The sequence below is a fragment of the Symphalangus syndactylus genome, chromosome 8, assembly GCF_028878055.3.
Source record: "Symphalangus syndactylus isolate Jambi chromosome 8, NHGRI_mSymSyn1-v2.1_pri, whole genome shotgun sequence".
NCBI lineage: Eukaryota > Metazoa > Chordata > Mammalia > Primates > Hylobatidae > Symphalangus > Symphalangus syndactylus.
The window spans coordinates 57,123,150-57,139,099 of NC_072430.2; the positions used below are offsets into that span (position 1 = coordinate 57,123,150).

Consider the following 15,950-nt stretch of genomic DNA (forward strand, 5'->3'; position numbering starts at 1 on the left):
CTTAAATTCACTCAATCTGTATATAATATTTATGTGTATAAATTTTAATTTCTTCTTTCCCCCCACAGGAAAGTTCCATCTCCTTACACAGGTTTCAGCCAGGCTATTCTAAAATCTCAAAGCTCCTTATTTAAAGCGAAACACAAAATTGAAAAGTTCCTTCTTTAACTCAAAAAGGGTTTTTAAAAAAACTCTTTAATAAGTTTTAACTATTGCTTTAGTATGTTTTATAGAGATTAATCCTAAAAGAATAATTATCAAAATAACCTGTCACCCAATGGTTTGATGATTTTTAATCCATGGATTCATTTTTTTGTAACACTAAAAGGAAAGCTCTCTTACTGTGTATACTTAAAAACAAAGTAAGTTACAAAATATTTGGTAGGTTTTTACCTGTGTGCCAGATCCACAGAAACAAAGAAAAAAATATAAAGAGGTCTCATAAGAGGAGTAATTTCATAAGTATCCTGTGTTTGGAAAGTCGCAGTCTCTGTAGCTGTGTTTACAATTAATGAATATTCTCCTATACATAATGTCATCCATCCAAAGAAGAATAGTAGAGCAGTGCCTCCTGTACTGCCATACAGCAAGGTTATTCTATTTGGGAGCAGATACCATGTTCCAAGACCACACGCTAATCCAGCAAGAACAGAATGAAAAACTGTATTGGCTATATATTTCTTGCCAGGAATGAGAAATTTGACAGTCTCAGCACCAGCACAACTTGTAAATTCATGCTCATCCTCCTCTGCTAAGATATCCGTGGTTAGTATTCTTTCTACTGTTGCTGATTTGTTTCTGGCGTATAAACTTGTGAACTGGATGACAAATGCAGTAAAAAGCATTAATCCACCTGAAAGTGCTGCTGTATAATAGTCTTTCAGGATGCCCAACTGGTACAAAAGTGTTCCGACTCCACCCCAAACCCATGGCATTAGAAAAAGAATAATTTGATTAACATATATGTAAGGAGGGGCACAATAGCCTAATTTGAATCGAAGGCCTCCAAGAACAGTCTGTGGAAAGCGCTTCAGAAAGAAGTCCTGCTTGTAATCATTCAGTAGAGGCACATCTGGACTCATCCTCACTCGGGATTATTCTGAAAGTCACATGCTTTTCTGTAACACAGCAGTTTCTAAAAAATAAAAATTAAAAAAAAGTCACTGTTTGAAAATGTCATACTTAAAACCTGTGAGGAAAAACCTCACACTACTATTTCATCTCCTCACTTCCTTCCAGGGTAGATTTATAACTGTACTTCTCAGACCCCTTTCTGGCACATACTTGACACTAAGTTGCTAGTTTTTATAAACAAAACCAATATGCTCAGTTATTTTATTTTTTGAGAGAGGGTATCACTCTGTCACCCAAGCTGGAGCGTACTGTCGTGATCACAGCTCACTGAAGCCTTCACCTCCCAAGCTCAAGTGATCCTCCCACCTTAGCCTCCTGAGTAGCTGGGACTATAGGCACATGCCCCTAGGCCTGGCTAATTTTTTATTTTTTGTAGAGATGGGGTTTTGCCATGTTACCCAGGCTGGTCTTGAGTATCTGGGCTCAAGTGATCCTCCTGCCTCGCCTCCCAAAGTGCTGGGATTACAGGCATGAGCCACTGTGCTCAGCCTTTTTATTTTTTTAAAAATCATATTCTTTATTAATGTATAATCTAATCTTTGGAATTAGACTTTAGCTCACATATTTAAATTCTGAAGTCAACAGAACGTTCAAAATGCCAATACTTTCAACTCAAATCAATTTAGGCTACTTTTATTCAATAGCCATATAAATCTAAGTATAAAATAATAAAGGTTATCTTCAGTTCAACTTTTCCTTATTCCTTGCAACTTATTCTGAAAAACAGTTACCCTATACAAAATCAGCTAGCAAAGTATTACTTTGGTGGATCATGTTAGGCTAGAAAGGAAAAATTAAATTTAAATCCATCTTAAAATAGCCTTTCTTCCAGTCAATTTAAAAATAATCTTTAGTCAGTTCTACCTAACCAATATCAATTCTGGAGAGAAATTTGGGGCAGCATGAAAAGTTTGGGGGTCACCTTTAAGAATTAGTACCTTAGATCACCTTTTTGGTATACCTCTATGGAGTTTTTAAAATTGTAAACATCTATCTTCTTACATCTTCCAGTCATTGGTCTTAGTTCTGCATAGAATGAATCACAGCTTTTACTCACATGACAGCCCTGCAAGTACAGCTGGCCCTCTGTGTCTGTGGGTTCTGCATTCATGGATTCAACCAACTACAGACAGAAAATAGTCAGGAAAATAACTGTATCTGTACTGAACTGTACAGATTTTTTTCTCATTATTATTCCCTAAATAATAAAGTATAGCTATTTATATAGCATTTACATAGTATTAGGTATTTTAAGTAATCTAGAGATGATTTAAAGTACGGGGAGAAGTGCATAGGTTATATGCGTATATGATACCATTTTATATCAGACTTGAACATCCTTGGATTTTGGTATCTGAGGGAGGTCCTGGAACCTATTCTTCACAGATACCAAGGGATGACTATACTCACAAAATAACAGAACTACAGGGCCAAATCGAACCTTAGTGGTCTACGGGTCAATCTTAGAGAATGGAAAGAGTGCCTCCTTCCCCTCCGTACGAGCTTGTCTCCTGCACTGACGTCAGGCTCAGTGTACGATATTCCACTATAATTGTCTTATAGAAGCCAATGGGAAAGGAAGGTCACACTCCTATGGGAGGGGATAAGCATTCTGAAACAAGTTATCTATGGAAGATGCCATCAGACAGGAAAATGAACTTGGATGGATAGCCTGGTTTTGAAGAATGTGGATGTGCCTGAAATTTCCCCAAGGAGTTAGGTAAAAGTTGGCCCTTCTGGCTCTACTGAGATAACTGAGAAACAAGGTAGGGTGGCTTGCTGGGAAAGTAAAGATACTTTATAAACCAGATTATCTATCTGAATGTTAGTATCCCTATTTGTTTCCCTTTTAGTATTTCTCGGTCTTTTGTAAAGTTTTGTTTAAATGTTTTCATTCATTTGATGAAATAATCTGTGATTATATTCCAAACAGTGGAGTATCTGAAGTGTTATTATTGTAGAAACATGGAAAGATGCCCATGATATACTGAAAAATAAAATAAACACACTATTGATTCCATTTGTATCCAAAAAAAAGAGTACACACACCTATATATATAGATGGCTGTATATGTTTTTTTTTTTTTTGAGATGGAGTCTTGCTCTGTCACCCAGGCTGAAGTGCAGTGGCGTGATCTCAGCTCACCGCAACCTCCGCCTCCTGGGTTCAAGCGATTCTCCTGCCTCAGCCTCCTGAGTAGCTGGGATTACAGGTATGTGCCACCACACCCAACTGATTTTTGTATTTTTAGTAGAGACGGGGTTTCACCATGTTGGTCAGGCTGGTCTTGAACTCCTGACCTCATGATCTGCCCGCCTCGGCCTCTCAAAATGCTGGGATTACAGGCGTGAGCCACTGCACCAGGCCATATTTACCATTTTCAAAAACTTGCAGCATATCCTACTGTACTCAAAACAGTAAGTCCATAAACTGTTTATTCGGTTTTAAAATGTTTGGAAAGTATCTATACTTATTTTTTATGGAATAATGCTATCTATTCATAGTATTACTGGCTCAGGGAAGATTCTGCCTAGATCAATATATCACAAAGTGACACAGGAGCAGGATGAGCCTAAGGGAGAAATATGGCTGGGTTTCTCCTGTGGAGGAAATAACTGGAGAATTTTAAGATGTCAGAAGTCCAATTTTAATTAGCTCCCTGTCCCTTACTATGCTTTAATCTCTATCATCAGCAAAGCAGGAACTAGTTCATACTGAGAAAGAAGGGCAGAGGTACAAGAGTAGGCATAAGAGGCAAAATAAAGTGGGAGAAATCAAGAATTGAGTGACAGCAGACCAAGAAGTACAAAGAGAATGTATGTTCCCTCGAGAAGCCTAAGAAACATGGGAGAGGACACTGATACGGTGATGAGTCATTTTAATGAACCATTTTTAAAAGGCTGAAAGATACAGGATCATATATCCCACAGAATATATCTTAAAAAGGGGTCTGTGGTCAAGGCAGTTTGAAAAATTATACACTATACTGTCATCTTGAAGAGTCATAATGGATATCAGCAGACTAAAGACTTTGAGATCTTTGAAATTAAAAAACACTTCTGCAAGTCTGCTTAAAATGTGTCATTTGAGTTTTCCAAACTTATTTGACCTTGGAACCCATTTTTCCCATGATATCTAATAACAGATCATGTAACTATGTTTTATGGAAACTACTTTAAGAAACACTGGACTGGGTTTCCATCAGGATCTTAAAGATTGAGCCAAACCAAGAACTGAAAGGGTATGCCAGTTAAGGAGGAATGTCATGAACAGAGGTACACAAGGAAAAAACTATCAGAGAAATTTGACAGGTAGCAAGCATATCAGACCTAAAGACTGATTTAAAGTATAGGTGTTTCTTTCTATTTTCTTTTTAAGGATAAAAGAGTATTACATTATGGATACTAATAACTCATTAAGGAAGTATAAAGACAAAAATTACGATTCACTGGTACCCTTTGACATTTAATTTTAATTACAGATCCTGGAACATTTAAAAATATTTAAGAACTTGAAAACACTTTATTTGTAGGAGACAACAGTTTCATTTATATAGAGAAATCTTCTAAATGCTAACCTGAATTACTAGCATAGAAAACAAATTCACAATAACTAAAATGTACTCCCCAAGTGAGAATTTGGCACATAGTTCTGAAAGCTATTAATTCCCAGAAGAACTGATGCACTGGTATGGATGCCACCTCTACAATATTCAAATAAAAAATGGCTCAAGACTTAGGAAAAAAACAAAACTGTGGAAAGAGAACTTAAGGGATAAAGATGACATCACAACACTAATTTAAGCCATAGGCTTTCTTCATATACTACTCTGAAAGTGGGCCAACAAAATAGCCACAGAAACGTTGCTTTATTTGGGAGTCATATTTCTTATGCATTACTCAGAAGAGTAAGAAACGGAGATCAATTTGGCAATGTACTGAGAGGAATTCTTAGTTACCAAAACTGTATGTAACTCAGACATATATACCACCACACTAAAAATCTGTTAAACAAAAAAACAACAAAAAATGGCCACATTTTTGGATTAAATATATATTTCTCTAAGTTCCAACAAAAAAATTTTGAGATGTTGTAGTGATTGATTTTTGTTTTTTTTAAATCTACCATATTATTTTTATTGATTGGTTGATTTCATTTATTGAATCCCTTTTTTCCTGTATTGTTAGGATTTTGATTTTTTATTGTGGTTGGAACACTAACATGAGACCTACTGTTAAACATTCAAGTGTACAATACAGTGTTGTCAGCTACAGGCACAATGTTGTAGAACAGATCTCTAGAACTTGTTCATCCTGCATAATTAAAACTTCATACCTGTTGAATAGCAACTCCCTATTTTCCCTCCCCCCATTCTCTGGCAATCACCATTCTACTCACTGATTTAGAGTTTGTCTATTTTAGATACCTCACATAAGTGGAATGTAGTAGTTGTCCTTCTGTGACTGGCTTACTTCACTTACCATAATGCCTTCAAGGTTCATCTGTTGTTATATATGGCATGGTTTCCTTTTTTTAAGCCTGAATAATATTCCGTTGTATGTCTATACCACATTTTCTTTAACCATTTATCTGTTGATGGACATTTAAGTTAAATAATGCTGCAATGAACATGGGAGGGCAAATATCACTTTTATCTTGATTTCAATTATTTTGTATAAATACCCAAAAGCAAAATTGCTAGATCATAGGGTAGCTCTTTTTTTTTAATTTTTTAAACTTTTTTATTTTGAGAAACCTCCATACTGTTTTGGCATAGATAATGGCTGCACAATTTTGCATTCCCACCCAGCGTACAAGCGTTCCAATTCCTCCATATCCTCACCAACACTCTTCTTTTGTTTTTTTGATAGTAGTCATCATAACAGGTGAGGTGATATTAAGGAGTACTTCTGCACTGAGGCACTTGTCTCAACTATATTTTTGTTGTACTTTCAGGAGACGATCTTTAACAGATCTGTAGAAATTTATCAAATCTTTGCTCATTTTTTTAACTTCCAAGAGCTCTTCTTTAATCTCTGAGTGTTCCTTTTTATGAAACTGTTGATGAAAAAAGTCGAACTATGTAAAATATTTTAAGAGATTTATTCTGAGCCCATGACACAACCCTCAGGAGGTCCTCAGAACATGTGCCCAAGGTGGTTGAGGTACAGCTTAGTTTTATATATCTTAGGGAGGCATAAGACATCAAATACATTTAAGAAATACATTGGTCTGGTTTAGAAAGGTGGGACAACTCAAAGCAGGGGCTTCCAGACTATAGGTAAATTTAAACATTTTCTGGTTGACAATAGGATGAGTTTATCTGAAGACCTGGGATCAACAGAAAAGAAATGTTCAGGTTAAGATAAAGGATTGTGGAGACCAAGTTTCACTGTGCAGAGGAAGCTCTCAGATAGCAGACTTCAGAGAGCAGGTGGTAAAATATTTCTTACCAGACTTAAAAGGGTGCCTGACTCTTAATTGATTATCTCTCGTATCTGGAAAGGAAGGAAGGAAAACAAAGGGGAAAGGGGACTCATTATAGAATGTGGATTTTTCCCACAAGAGACTTTGCAGGGCAATTTCAAGGTATGGAAAGGAAATATATTTTTGGGTAAAACATTTCAATTTTCTTCCTTGTTATGCCAGAGTCAGATTGGAAAGTCAAGATATACAGGGTTAAATAAAACCTATCTGATGAGAATTTATGATTTGTAGGGCATCACTCTCTAGGCCCCTTAGACAGGAATCTGGGCAAGATTTAACAAATCAGAGCTGAGTCCTCAAAATCCTATTATTGTTTCATGAATATGGTTTAAGAATATTAATTACAGAGGGCGCGGTGGCTCATGCCTGTAATCCCAGCACTTTGAGAGGCTGAGGCAGGCAGATCACCTGAGGTCGGGAGTTCAAGACCAGCCTGGCCAACATGGCAAAACCCCATTTCTACTAAAAATACAAAAGTTAGTCAGGCATGATGGTGGGTGCCCATAATCCCAGCTACTTGGGAGGCTGAGGTGGGAGAATCACTTGAACCCGGGAGGCGGAGGTTGTAGTGAGCCAAGATGGCACGATTACACTCCAGCCTAGGTGACAAGAGTGAAACTCCGTCTCAAAAATTAAAAAAAAAAATTAATTACATGTATGTATATATGTTTGGGCGTGTGTGTCTGTGTATAGAAAAATGCTATTTTTTTGTAAATTGGCTCTTCATGTCCTTTGCCTATTTTTCTATTGAAGTGATCATTTTTGAACATTTTTCTTATGAATTTGGAAGAACTTTTCATATATGAAGGGCATTAACTCTTTGACATGACGGTTTTCTTTTTTTCCTATGTTACCTTGTCCTTTTCTTTCCTTTTCTTTTTTGAGACAGAGTCTCAGTCTGTCACTCAGGCTGGAGTGCAGTAGCATGATCTTGGCTCACTGTAACCTCTGCCTCCTAGGTTCATGCGATTCTTGTGCCTCAGCCTCCCAAGTAGCCAGGACTAAAGGCATGAGCCACCACCCCTGGCTAATTTTTTTTTTCCCCAGTAGAGATGGTGTTTCACTATGTTGGCCAGGCTGGTCTCGAACTCCTAACCTCAAGAGATCTACCTGCCTCAGCCTCCGAAAGTGCTGGAATTAGGGATTACAGGCATGAGCCACTGCACCTGACCATTACCTTTTTCTTAAAGCACTGTTAGAAGATGCTAGAAAAGATTAAATATTTAAATTTTGATAGTTGTTAAATATAGGCCAAATGCATTACTCGTCCTTCTATGAAGAGCTAAAAGATAAATTATTACTTCCCACAATTTCAACTTTTAGTTACAAATTTTTGAGTACCTACAATGTGCTCAGTGATAATACTGCTCTCTCTTAACTCAAAGGTTACAATCCAGTAAATATCATTTTCCCTTCAAATAACTGTTTTTGGTAGAAGCAATTCTGGAATTCTTTCAATTTTCATTATTAAGCAAGAAACATAAAGTTAATTTATAAATAACCTAAATTAAACAAAATTAAACTTATCAAGAAAAACTAATTTCTGCTTGTTTAAAAATGATTAGACAAACTTTCAGTAATAAATACAATGTATTCATCCATGTTCCTAAAAAGTATTTTACAAAATCTGCAAGGAAATATACTAAAGTTTTACATTTCCAAGCATTACCACATTCAGTAATCTGGAAAACAGAAAATTTTATACCTGGAAAACAAACTGGCCTACACCTAAGTACTCAAAAGCATGATATGAAAGAACTTAATTTTCAGTTGCTCCGGATAAAAATCACTTGCTACTACTAGAGCAATTCTAAAAAGTATGCATACATGAAGTTTTTTTGATAGCCAAGTGCTATCTGTTGAGGGTACCAGTAGGAATCCAGAGATGCAAAGATAGCTACCATTATAATTCTGAAAATACTCTATGGAATCTTAATGTCATGCCATGGATAAACAGCTAAATTCTGGAGTCTTTTTTTTTCTTTTTGAGACGGAGTTTAGCTCTTGTTGCCCAGGCTGGAGTACAATGGCATGATCTCGACTCACTGCAACCTCCGCCTCTCCGGTTCAAGCGATTCTCCTGCCTCAGCCTCCGGAGTAGCTGGGATTACAGGCATGCACCACCACGCTCAGCTAATTTTGTATTTTTAGCAGAGACGGGGTTTCACCATGTTGACCAGGCTGGTCTTGAACTCCTGACCTCAGGTGATCCACCTGCCTCATCCTCCCAAAGTGCTGGGATTACGGGCGTGAGCCACCGTGCCTGGCAAAAGACTTTTGATGTTTAAACATATTTAACATATATTTCATGCTTTGGTTTACAAGTTATATGGTAGGCACCCCGCTCCCCAACCAAAGGAAAGTCTACCCAAGTACTAGAAAACAAAGACTGAAAAGGAACAAGCACGTTAACATCTCTCTGGATCTATAAAAAGGTATTCATTCAAATTCAAGACTTTTGGAGGGTTTTTGAATAAGAGTGTTCTGTAAGGTCACAGTGTAAGTTAAAGAGGAAAGAAACACAAAAAGTGGCTCAACAGTCAAAAACAGGTTTGTTTTGGAGAATAAACCTGAGAGAGGCTTCTGGCTGATTTCAGTCAGGAAAGCTCTCTCTTACAGACTAAGAGTATTTATTGGTGACAGAACTTATTACAGGCTTGGAATGTTTCTGCATGGGGGAGAAGCTTATGGCAGGGTTGGAATGTCTCTGGTCAGAAGGGAGGTTGGGGGTGACATCTTGGGGCTGACATCTCTCCAGCCAGAGGGAAGGTTATCTCGGGGGTGGCATGTCTCTGGTCCGGGAGGGGTTTTGAATGTTTCTGGTCAGAGATGTTGTGTGATTTATGTTCATGCTGACCTTAGCCATAAGGCTAATGCCCTTTGGATTTTGGTGGGTTTTTATCAAGGTGAAACTTAAAATGATGGTCCTCGTCCAAGATGGTGATGCTCCTGCTCTGTCAATCCAGTTATAAAAAGGACGAGGCGCAGTGTGTTCTTTCTGGCTACTTCCTGCTGACAAAGGGACGGAGAGTTTTTGGGTCTTGGATTGACTGCAGAAGTAACACTGTCTGTAGATGTTTTTGGGTAGTTGTCTGTGAAATGGTCATGATTCTGTCAGTTAAAAATCTTTGAAAAAGGTTAATTAGGCAGGGTAAGAACATTAGTCCTAGGCATATTATTAGGAGAGGGCCCAGGAATGGGGTGACCCATGCTATGATTCTGCTCCCCAACCAAGAATCTCTTTGGTTGTTTTGGTATTCCCTTAGCTTTTTAGACCTTTCTTTAAATTTTTCAGCAGTCTCTTACTAGGCCTGATTAGTTGAGATAGAAACAACATTCCCTACCTAATGAGAGGCAGAGGCACATGTTTGGAAAGGTCCACATACTATCTTTTGTTAGTAACAGTTATTCCTGCTATGAGGATAATAATTAAGCAAAATGCTACAGCAAATGAGATTCCCTGTAGGATATTCCACCCTGAGGGTGCTATAGTATATAGCCCTACTGCAAATAGTAGAGTGAGTAAAGCAATTCCCACAAGGCGTAGTAAATAATTTCCATTATATTTAGGATGTTCCTTTGGGCTCTCAGGGGTTGCTTCTTCAGCTTTCCAGGCTTTGACTCGAGTGTGATGTATCCAGGAGTTGATTCCTGTAACAGATATTGTCTCAATTACCCTGGTTCCGTAGACTCACTAGACATGGGGTGAAGGATTCCAGGCACCCTCAGTTATTAGTTGTCAGTGCCAGCAGTGAAGAGATTTCCTCCTGTGATGGTTGGGGGGCTTAGAGGCAGCGCCTGATAAAACATCTAGTTTTCAGTTCATAGGGCTTTAAGAAAGCACAACTTATTTTAGAAACTTGTAGCCAGAAAAATCAGAATTTAATTTAAACTGTAGAAAATAATAAAAATTGGAAAACATTAGACAAGACTAGAATTTAACAACAGGTGTGCTCCAGTTTTTGAAACATAATTTTCTCTCTCCAGTTTGCCATTTATTAAAAGACAAGTCATGGTAGGACTGGTTTGCTTTATCATACTTGGCTTAATTATTTGGATACAGTGCAGCAAGAATAATTATTTGTTACACAGGTCTTTTAAATTGGTATTGATTTATCTGGCTCAGCCCTTCATTTGGCCAACTCAGCCAAAATGCTTTGTGTTAGGAGCAAAGAAATCACACGAAGGACCTATGTCTTAACAGTACGAGAGATATGGGGTGGATACCTGGAGAATGCTGTGACCACACTATCATATTACAAGACATTGAATGGCTTGCCACCCATTGGGTGCCAAAGACCAGTAATTTATTGGCTAGCTCCAAATGGGACACATTGGCTACGTGGCACCAACTTATGGCCGTGGTTACCTCCAGAGTGGTTAGGACAATGTTCCCTATGTTATGCTTGGGCACAAGGACGAGTAATTGAGGCCCTGCCAAAACCAGCAAACCTTTTTCATTTACAATCTTGTTGGACACATTTGGTATTCTAATGGTATGACCACTTAGCTTCAATCTTTGTACCACAGATAGGTACTGAAGATGTTATATGGGATATAGAGGCTTTAGTGAATTACACCCAAAAGGTCCTGAATGATAGCTGCATGAGTATTTCCTTGCTAAACAAGGAGTCATGCTTACGAGGAAAGCTGTGCTGCAAAACCGTATGGCTTTAGATAGACTCACGGCAGCACAAGGGAAGACCTGTGCCATCATAAAAACGGAATGTTGTGTTTATATTCCAGATGAACTGAAGAACATAATCTGACCTATGACTGATATGAAAACCCAGAAAACCCAGATACCTGTCAGACCCAAAACCCTCGTTAATCAATCGGTTGAGTGGTGGGTTTGGATCCTGGGGAACTTGGTGGCAGAAGCTTATTGCTTATATTAGAAATAATAATTTGTGTTGTGTCCTGTTTCTGCTTACAGTGTTGTTATGGTTATGTGCCTGCAAATATGTCAACAACCAACTGAAGGGGCTAGGATAATGATTCCCTAAAGAATTGCTCTAATTGAGAAGGCAGTAATATAGCCTGACCCAGCTTCCAGGTGTGATTTCCTTTTGTTGCTATAAATCTGGCCTAGGTCCCTATATATTTTTTCTCTCTTTTTTTTAATTTCCTTTTTTACTTCTTTCCTCTCCCTATTTTTTTTTTAATCTTCATGGGACGTGACCTCTTAGAAATGAGCCTTCCTAGAGACTGAGGACCTGAATTTCTAGGAATAAACCATCCTAGCAATAAGAAAGCAGCTCAAAAAAGGGAGGAAAAACCAACCTGAGGCCAGGAACTCGTATTCCTTTTAAAATGCTTTCTCCACAAGATTTTACAGAAAAAAGAAGAGAAATGTGAAAGGAAACTAAATTTTGGGACCCCAAACTCATTTAGCCAAAGGGAAGAAGTCAACCTGGGAACTAGGTCATGCAAACCTGTCTCCCCCTTTTGGTTTCTAAATAGGATGGCTACAAGATGAAAAGCTACACACCTCCCCCATATTTTGCCCACAAGGAAATTCCCAGTGAGCTGAAATTTCATCATGGCAATATCAATTGATAGCTTACAGGTGCAGTTACCCCTGGCCCACCAGACATAAATGCAAATCTGATTGTTCCCCTAACCCATTTTGTCTGTTATCTTATGTAAAATGCAGATTCCCCTCATTTTTTCCTCTGCCCCTTTTATGTCATCTTACGTAAAAAATGCAGATTCACTGAGCCAAAGGCATAAATGACTATTTGCCCCTACCCACCTCTTACATGACAATTGTGTACTTCTCAACATCCTGCCCCTTCACCTTTAAATTTGGAGACCTCAAAATCATCTTCGAAGAAAGGCATAGACTTGTCTCCCGGGCATGTCCTTAACTTTGGCAAATAAATCTCCTAAAATGATTGAGACTTGTCCCATCATTTTTTTCGACTGACATCCACTATAAATTCCCTGGGTTGAAAAACTTTTCTTTCAAAATCAAGTATTGGGTGAATGAAGTCTGCTACTCACATGAATTACTAGAAATAAGTTAATTTATTTTACAAAAAAACCTGAGAACCAGTGGTATTAAGTGGCTTAACCAAGATACAGTGTCAGTTAGTGGCAAAATGAGTTTTTGAATCATACCATGCTATTGCTGTTAGGTTTTTTTTAAAGGGAAGGTGGGAGTTAAAGAAAGATGGGGGTGTGGGGTGGGGGGGCTCTACAGCAACACAAGTATATTGCAAAAACCTGCAGAGGTGGGGGAGCAGCTTAATGCCAGAGCCCACCACCGTTCACAGGCTGGGGACTTATAGGTATGGGCAGGAGGGGTCTGGGCTGTCTGGTTGCTGCCCTGGCAGGATATTAAGGATGTTCCTATGATCAGGTGGTTTGGCCCTTTGTTCCGGTTGCAGGGTATGATAGGGACGTTCCTTCAGTTGGACCTTTGCTCAGCAGGGTATGATAAGGATGTTCTTGTGTGTTGTGGTCAGGTGGTTAGGCAGGATGTTTCTCACAGCCCAAACTCCCCTGGAATGTGTCACTTTGACCAAGGTCTGCAAAATGCTGGGGGGCTTACAAAATGGTGCAGTTTGGACTAACAACTGCCAAATGAAAGCGAATTTTGTTTTGAAGCTAGAGAACTGGAAGGATAACTTGGGGGAAGAGGGTTCTTTGGAGAAAAGTGGGTCCAAGAGGAATCTAAAAAGTGTAAAAATGGGAAGCTTTTGATAGCTAAGCCAGCATAAGGGGATTGGTATCCAGTACTCTTTCGCAAGACAAGTGAGAAAGTGTTTAAAAAACAAGGTTCTCACCATCATGAAAGTGAAAACAACCTATAGGATGGAAGAAAATTTGTGCAAATCATATATATATATATATGACTTATAGCTAGACTATATAAAGAACTCTCACAATTCAATAATGAGAAATCAAATAATCCAATCTTTAAAAAATGACCAAGGATCTGAACAGACATTTCTCCAAAGATGATATACAAATGGTTAATAAGCACAGAAAATATAAAATGATACTCAACATCATTACTCATTAGAAAAACACAAATTGAAACCATAATGAGGTACCATTTCAAACCCCCTTGACTGGCTAAAATAAAAATGGCAGACAATAATAAGTATTAATGAGACTGTGGAGAAATCAGAACCCTCAAACATATCTGGTGGTTATGTAAAATGATACAGCTCCTTTGGAAAACAGTCTAGCAGTTCCTCAAAAGGCTAAATATAGAGTTACCATATAACCCAGTAATTCTACTCTCAGGTATACACCCAACAGAAATAAAAACATATATCTCTACACAAAAATCTGTACACAAAAGATTCATAGAATATTACTAACAGCCAAAAAATGAAAACAACCCAAATGTCCACCAATGAATGGATAAATAAAATGTGATATATCCACACAATGGAATTAGGCTATAAAAAGGTATGAAGTACTCATGCATTCTACAACATGGCTGAACCTTGAAAACACACTAAGTGAAAGCCCGTTACAAACGGCCACATATTGTATTATCCTATCTATGTGAAATGTCCAAAATAAGCAAATTTATGGGGACAGAAAATAGATTAGTAATTGCTTATGGCTGGTGGGGTAAGGATAATGGGGGAGGGAGGTGGTGACTGCTGAAGGTAAAAGGTTTCTTTTTGGGGTGATGAAAATGTTCTAAACTTGACTGTGGTAAGGGTTGCACAATTCTGTAAATGGGTGAATTGTATTGAATGTAAATTACATCTCAATAAAGTTCTTAAAAAGGAAAAAGATTCCCTGATTGGTATTTTCCACAGTAGTTAATAATTAGAAGGCAGCTCTTTCAGTAGGAAATTTAGGAGTAGCCAACAGATGCTCCAAACAGTTAAATTCGTAAAAAGGCAACATCTGAACTGGATGCTATGCTAAAGGTTTGGGGATTTGGCGTGAGTGGCGGTGGATACCAAATAACATGAAGGATAGTCTTTGCCCTAACTGCAGCAATGATTTAATGAAGAAAACAAACACCTAAAAATAGTAAAAAATGAGTAAGTGAAAAATGATGGATACAGAACAGATAACCAATTCAGCGGCATGGAAAACAACTTCCGATTCACTGGAGTAAATTCTGGTCCTGGACACACAAAAGGTTGTGGGGACAGAGGTCGAGATCAGTGGGGAATGAGCGCTTCACGTTCAGGGGGCCATGAGTTGAACAATTCGGACAAAAGAGGTTTAGTTGGAGATATGGCGAGAGTACATTTCTATCTAACGGACACAGCTCCGGGTGGGTGTGCCATATACCATTTCGTACGAGTCTCTTAGAAACAAAATGCTACAATTCAACAGGCTAAAGTAGTCTTTCAAAGGAAAGTTAAAATCACACTGAATTACTATCTCTAATGACTGAGTTCATTAAACGCAATAATTGCACTTAAAGGTTTTGCAACGAAAAACGAAAAATGCGTTTCTTGTGGCAATGAAAGCTCCTAGAACAACTTGGCTCTCCGCACAGGCTTGGACATTAAGGTGCCGATGAAGTCCCGAGGTGGACGTCGGACAACGAACGTACCTCAAGTCACCCGAGGGAAGAGAAGACGCGAAGGCATCCCGGGGACTGCATTTTTGCAGGTAAACCCGGGCTGGGCGCTCCCGCCGGGAGGTTGGTTATTACCCGAATGCGGAGGCAGGAAAACTGCGGCGGCCGAACAACGAGCTCACCGCAGCCCTGCCCGGGCCAGCTCTCGGTTTCCATGGCTAACGTCAACTCCGGCGGCCGCCACCCGGAGCTGAAGAGAGCGCGTGCGCGTTCGGGGACCTCGCCGGCGCCCAGCTGGCCTCGCTGGCCCGGTCTGTGCTCGCTCCCGAGGCGGGCCCTGCCGTAAAGCAGGCTTAGCCTAGAGGAAGCAGGGAAATAGCGCGCTTCGTTCGCGCCAGGATTAGGCCAACATCTGCCTGGCCGGGGACGACGGGAGTCGCTCGTGCTTTGGTCTCGCACTGGGCCTAGCAGAAGCAGCAGCGAGGAGAGCCGGGACGCTCTGAACTTTCCCCTGGGCCGGGCCTTTACGCAAGAGCGTCGTTGCCCTGGTGACGTGACGTCCTTCCTCAGGATTGTGCGCCGGGGTTGGGGAACAGACGTGCAACCGCCATTTTGCGCATTAATTCACCAGAGGCAGTCAGGTTGTCTTAACGCAGGCAGAGGAGTGGCAGATCTCCAACCGCTCGGGGTCCCGCGACTTCCATTAATGAATTCGCACACTGGCCGTCACCACGCAACACACCGACGGTAATGAATATTTTTGAGTGACACTTCATGCAGCCTATTCGGCTCGGACGATTGGGGACTGCATAATGTGAT

At 39.4% G+C, this 15,950-nt stretch overlaps 1 protein-coding gene across 12 annotated transcripts in view; it reads right to left on the reverse strand.

The window, feature by feature from the left end:
• PCNX4 (pecanex 4) overlaps positions 1 to 15,667 on the reverse strand; it is a 42,428-nt gene extending 26,761 nt beyond the window's left edge. For 2 of the 12 annotated variants that reach the window (XM_063644551.1, XM_063644548.1), the window contains exon 1: positions 15,165 to 15,598. Coding sequence is in view for 8 of the 12 variants with exons in the window: in XM_055289187.2 (XP_055145162.1) it covers positions 394 to 1,082 (689 nt within the window). In the remaining 4 variants the exon portion in view is untranslated. Of the gene's footprint in view, positions 1 to 393; positions 1,136 to 2,191; positions 2,258 to 5,533; positions 5,755 to 5,978; positions 6,194 to 15,164 lie in introns of those variants that run through there. The other 10 variants (XM_055289187.2, XM_063644546.1, XM_055289188.2 and 7 more) reach the window with 10 other exon arrangements.
• Positions 15,668 to 15,950: the final 283 nt, after the last annotated feature.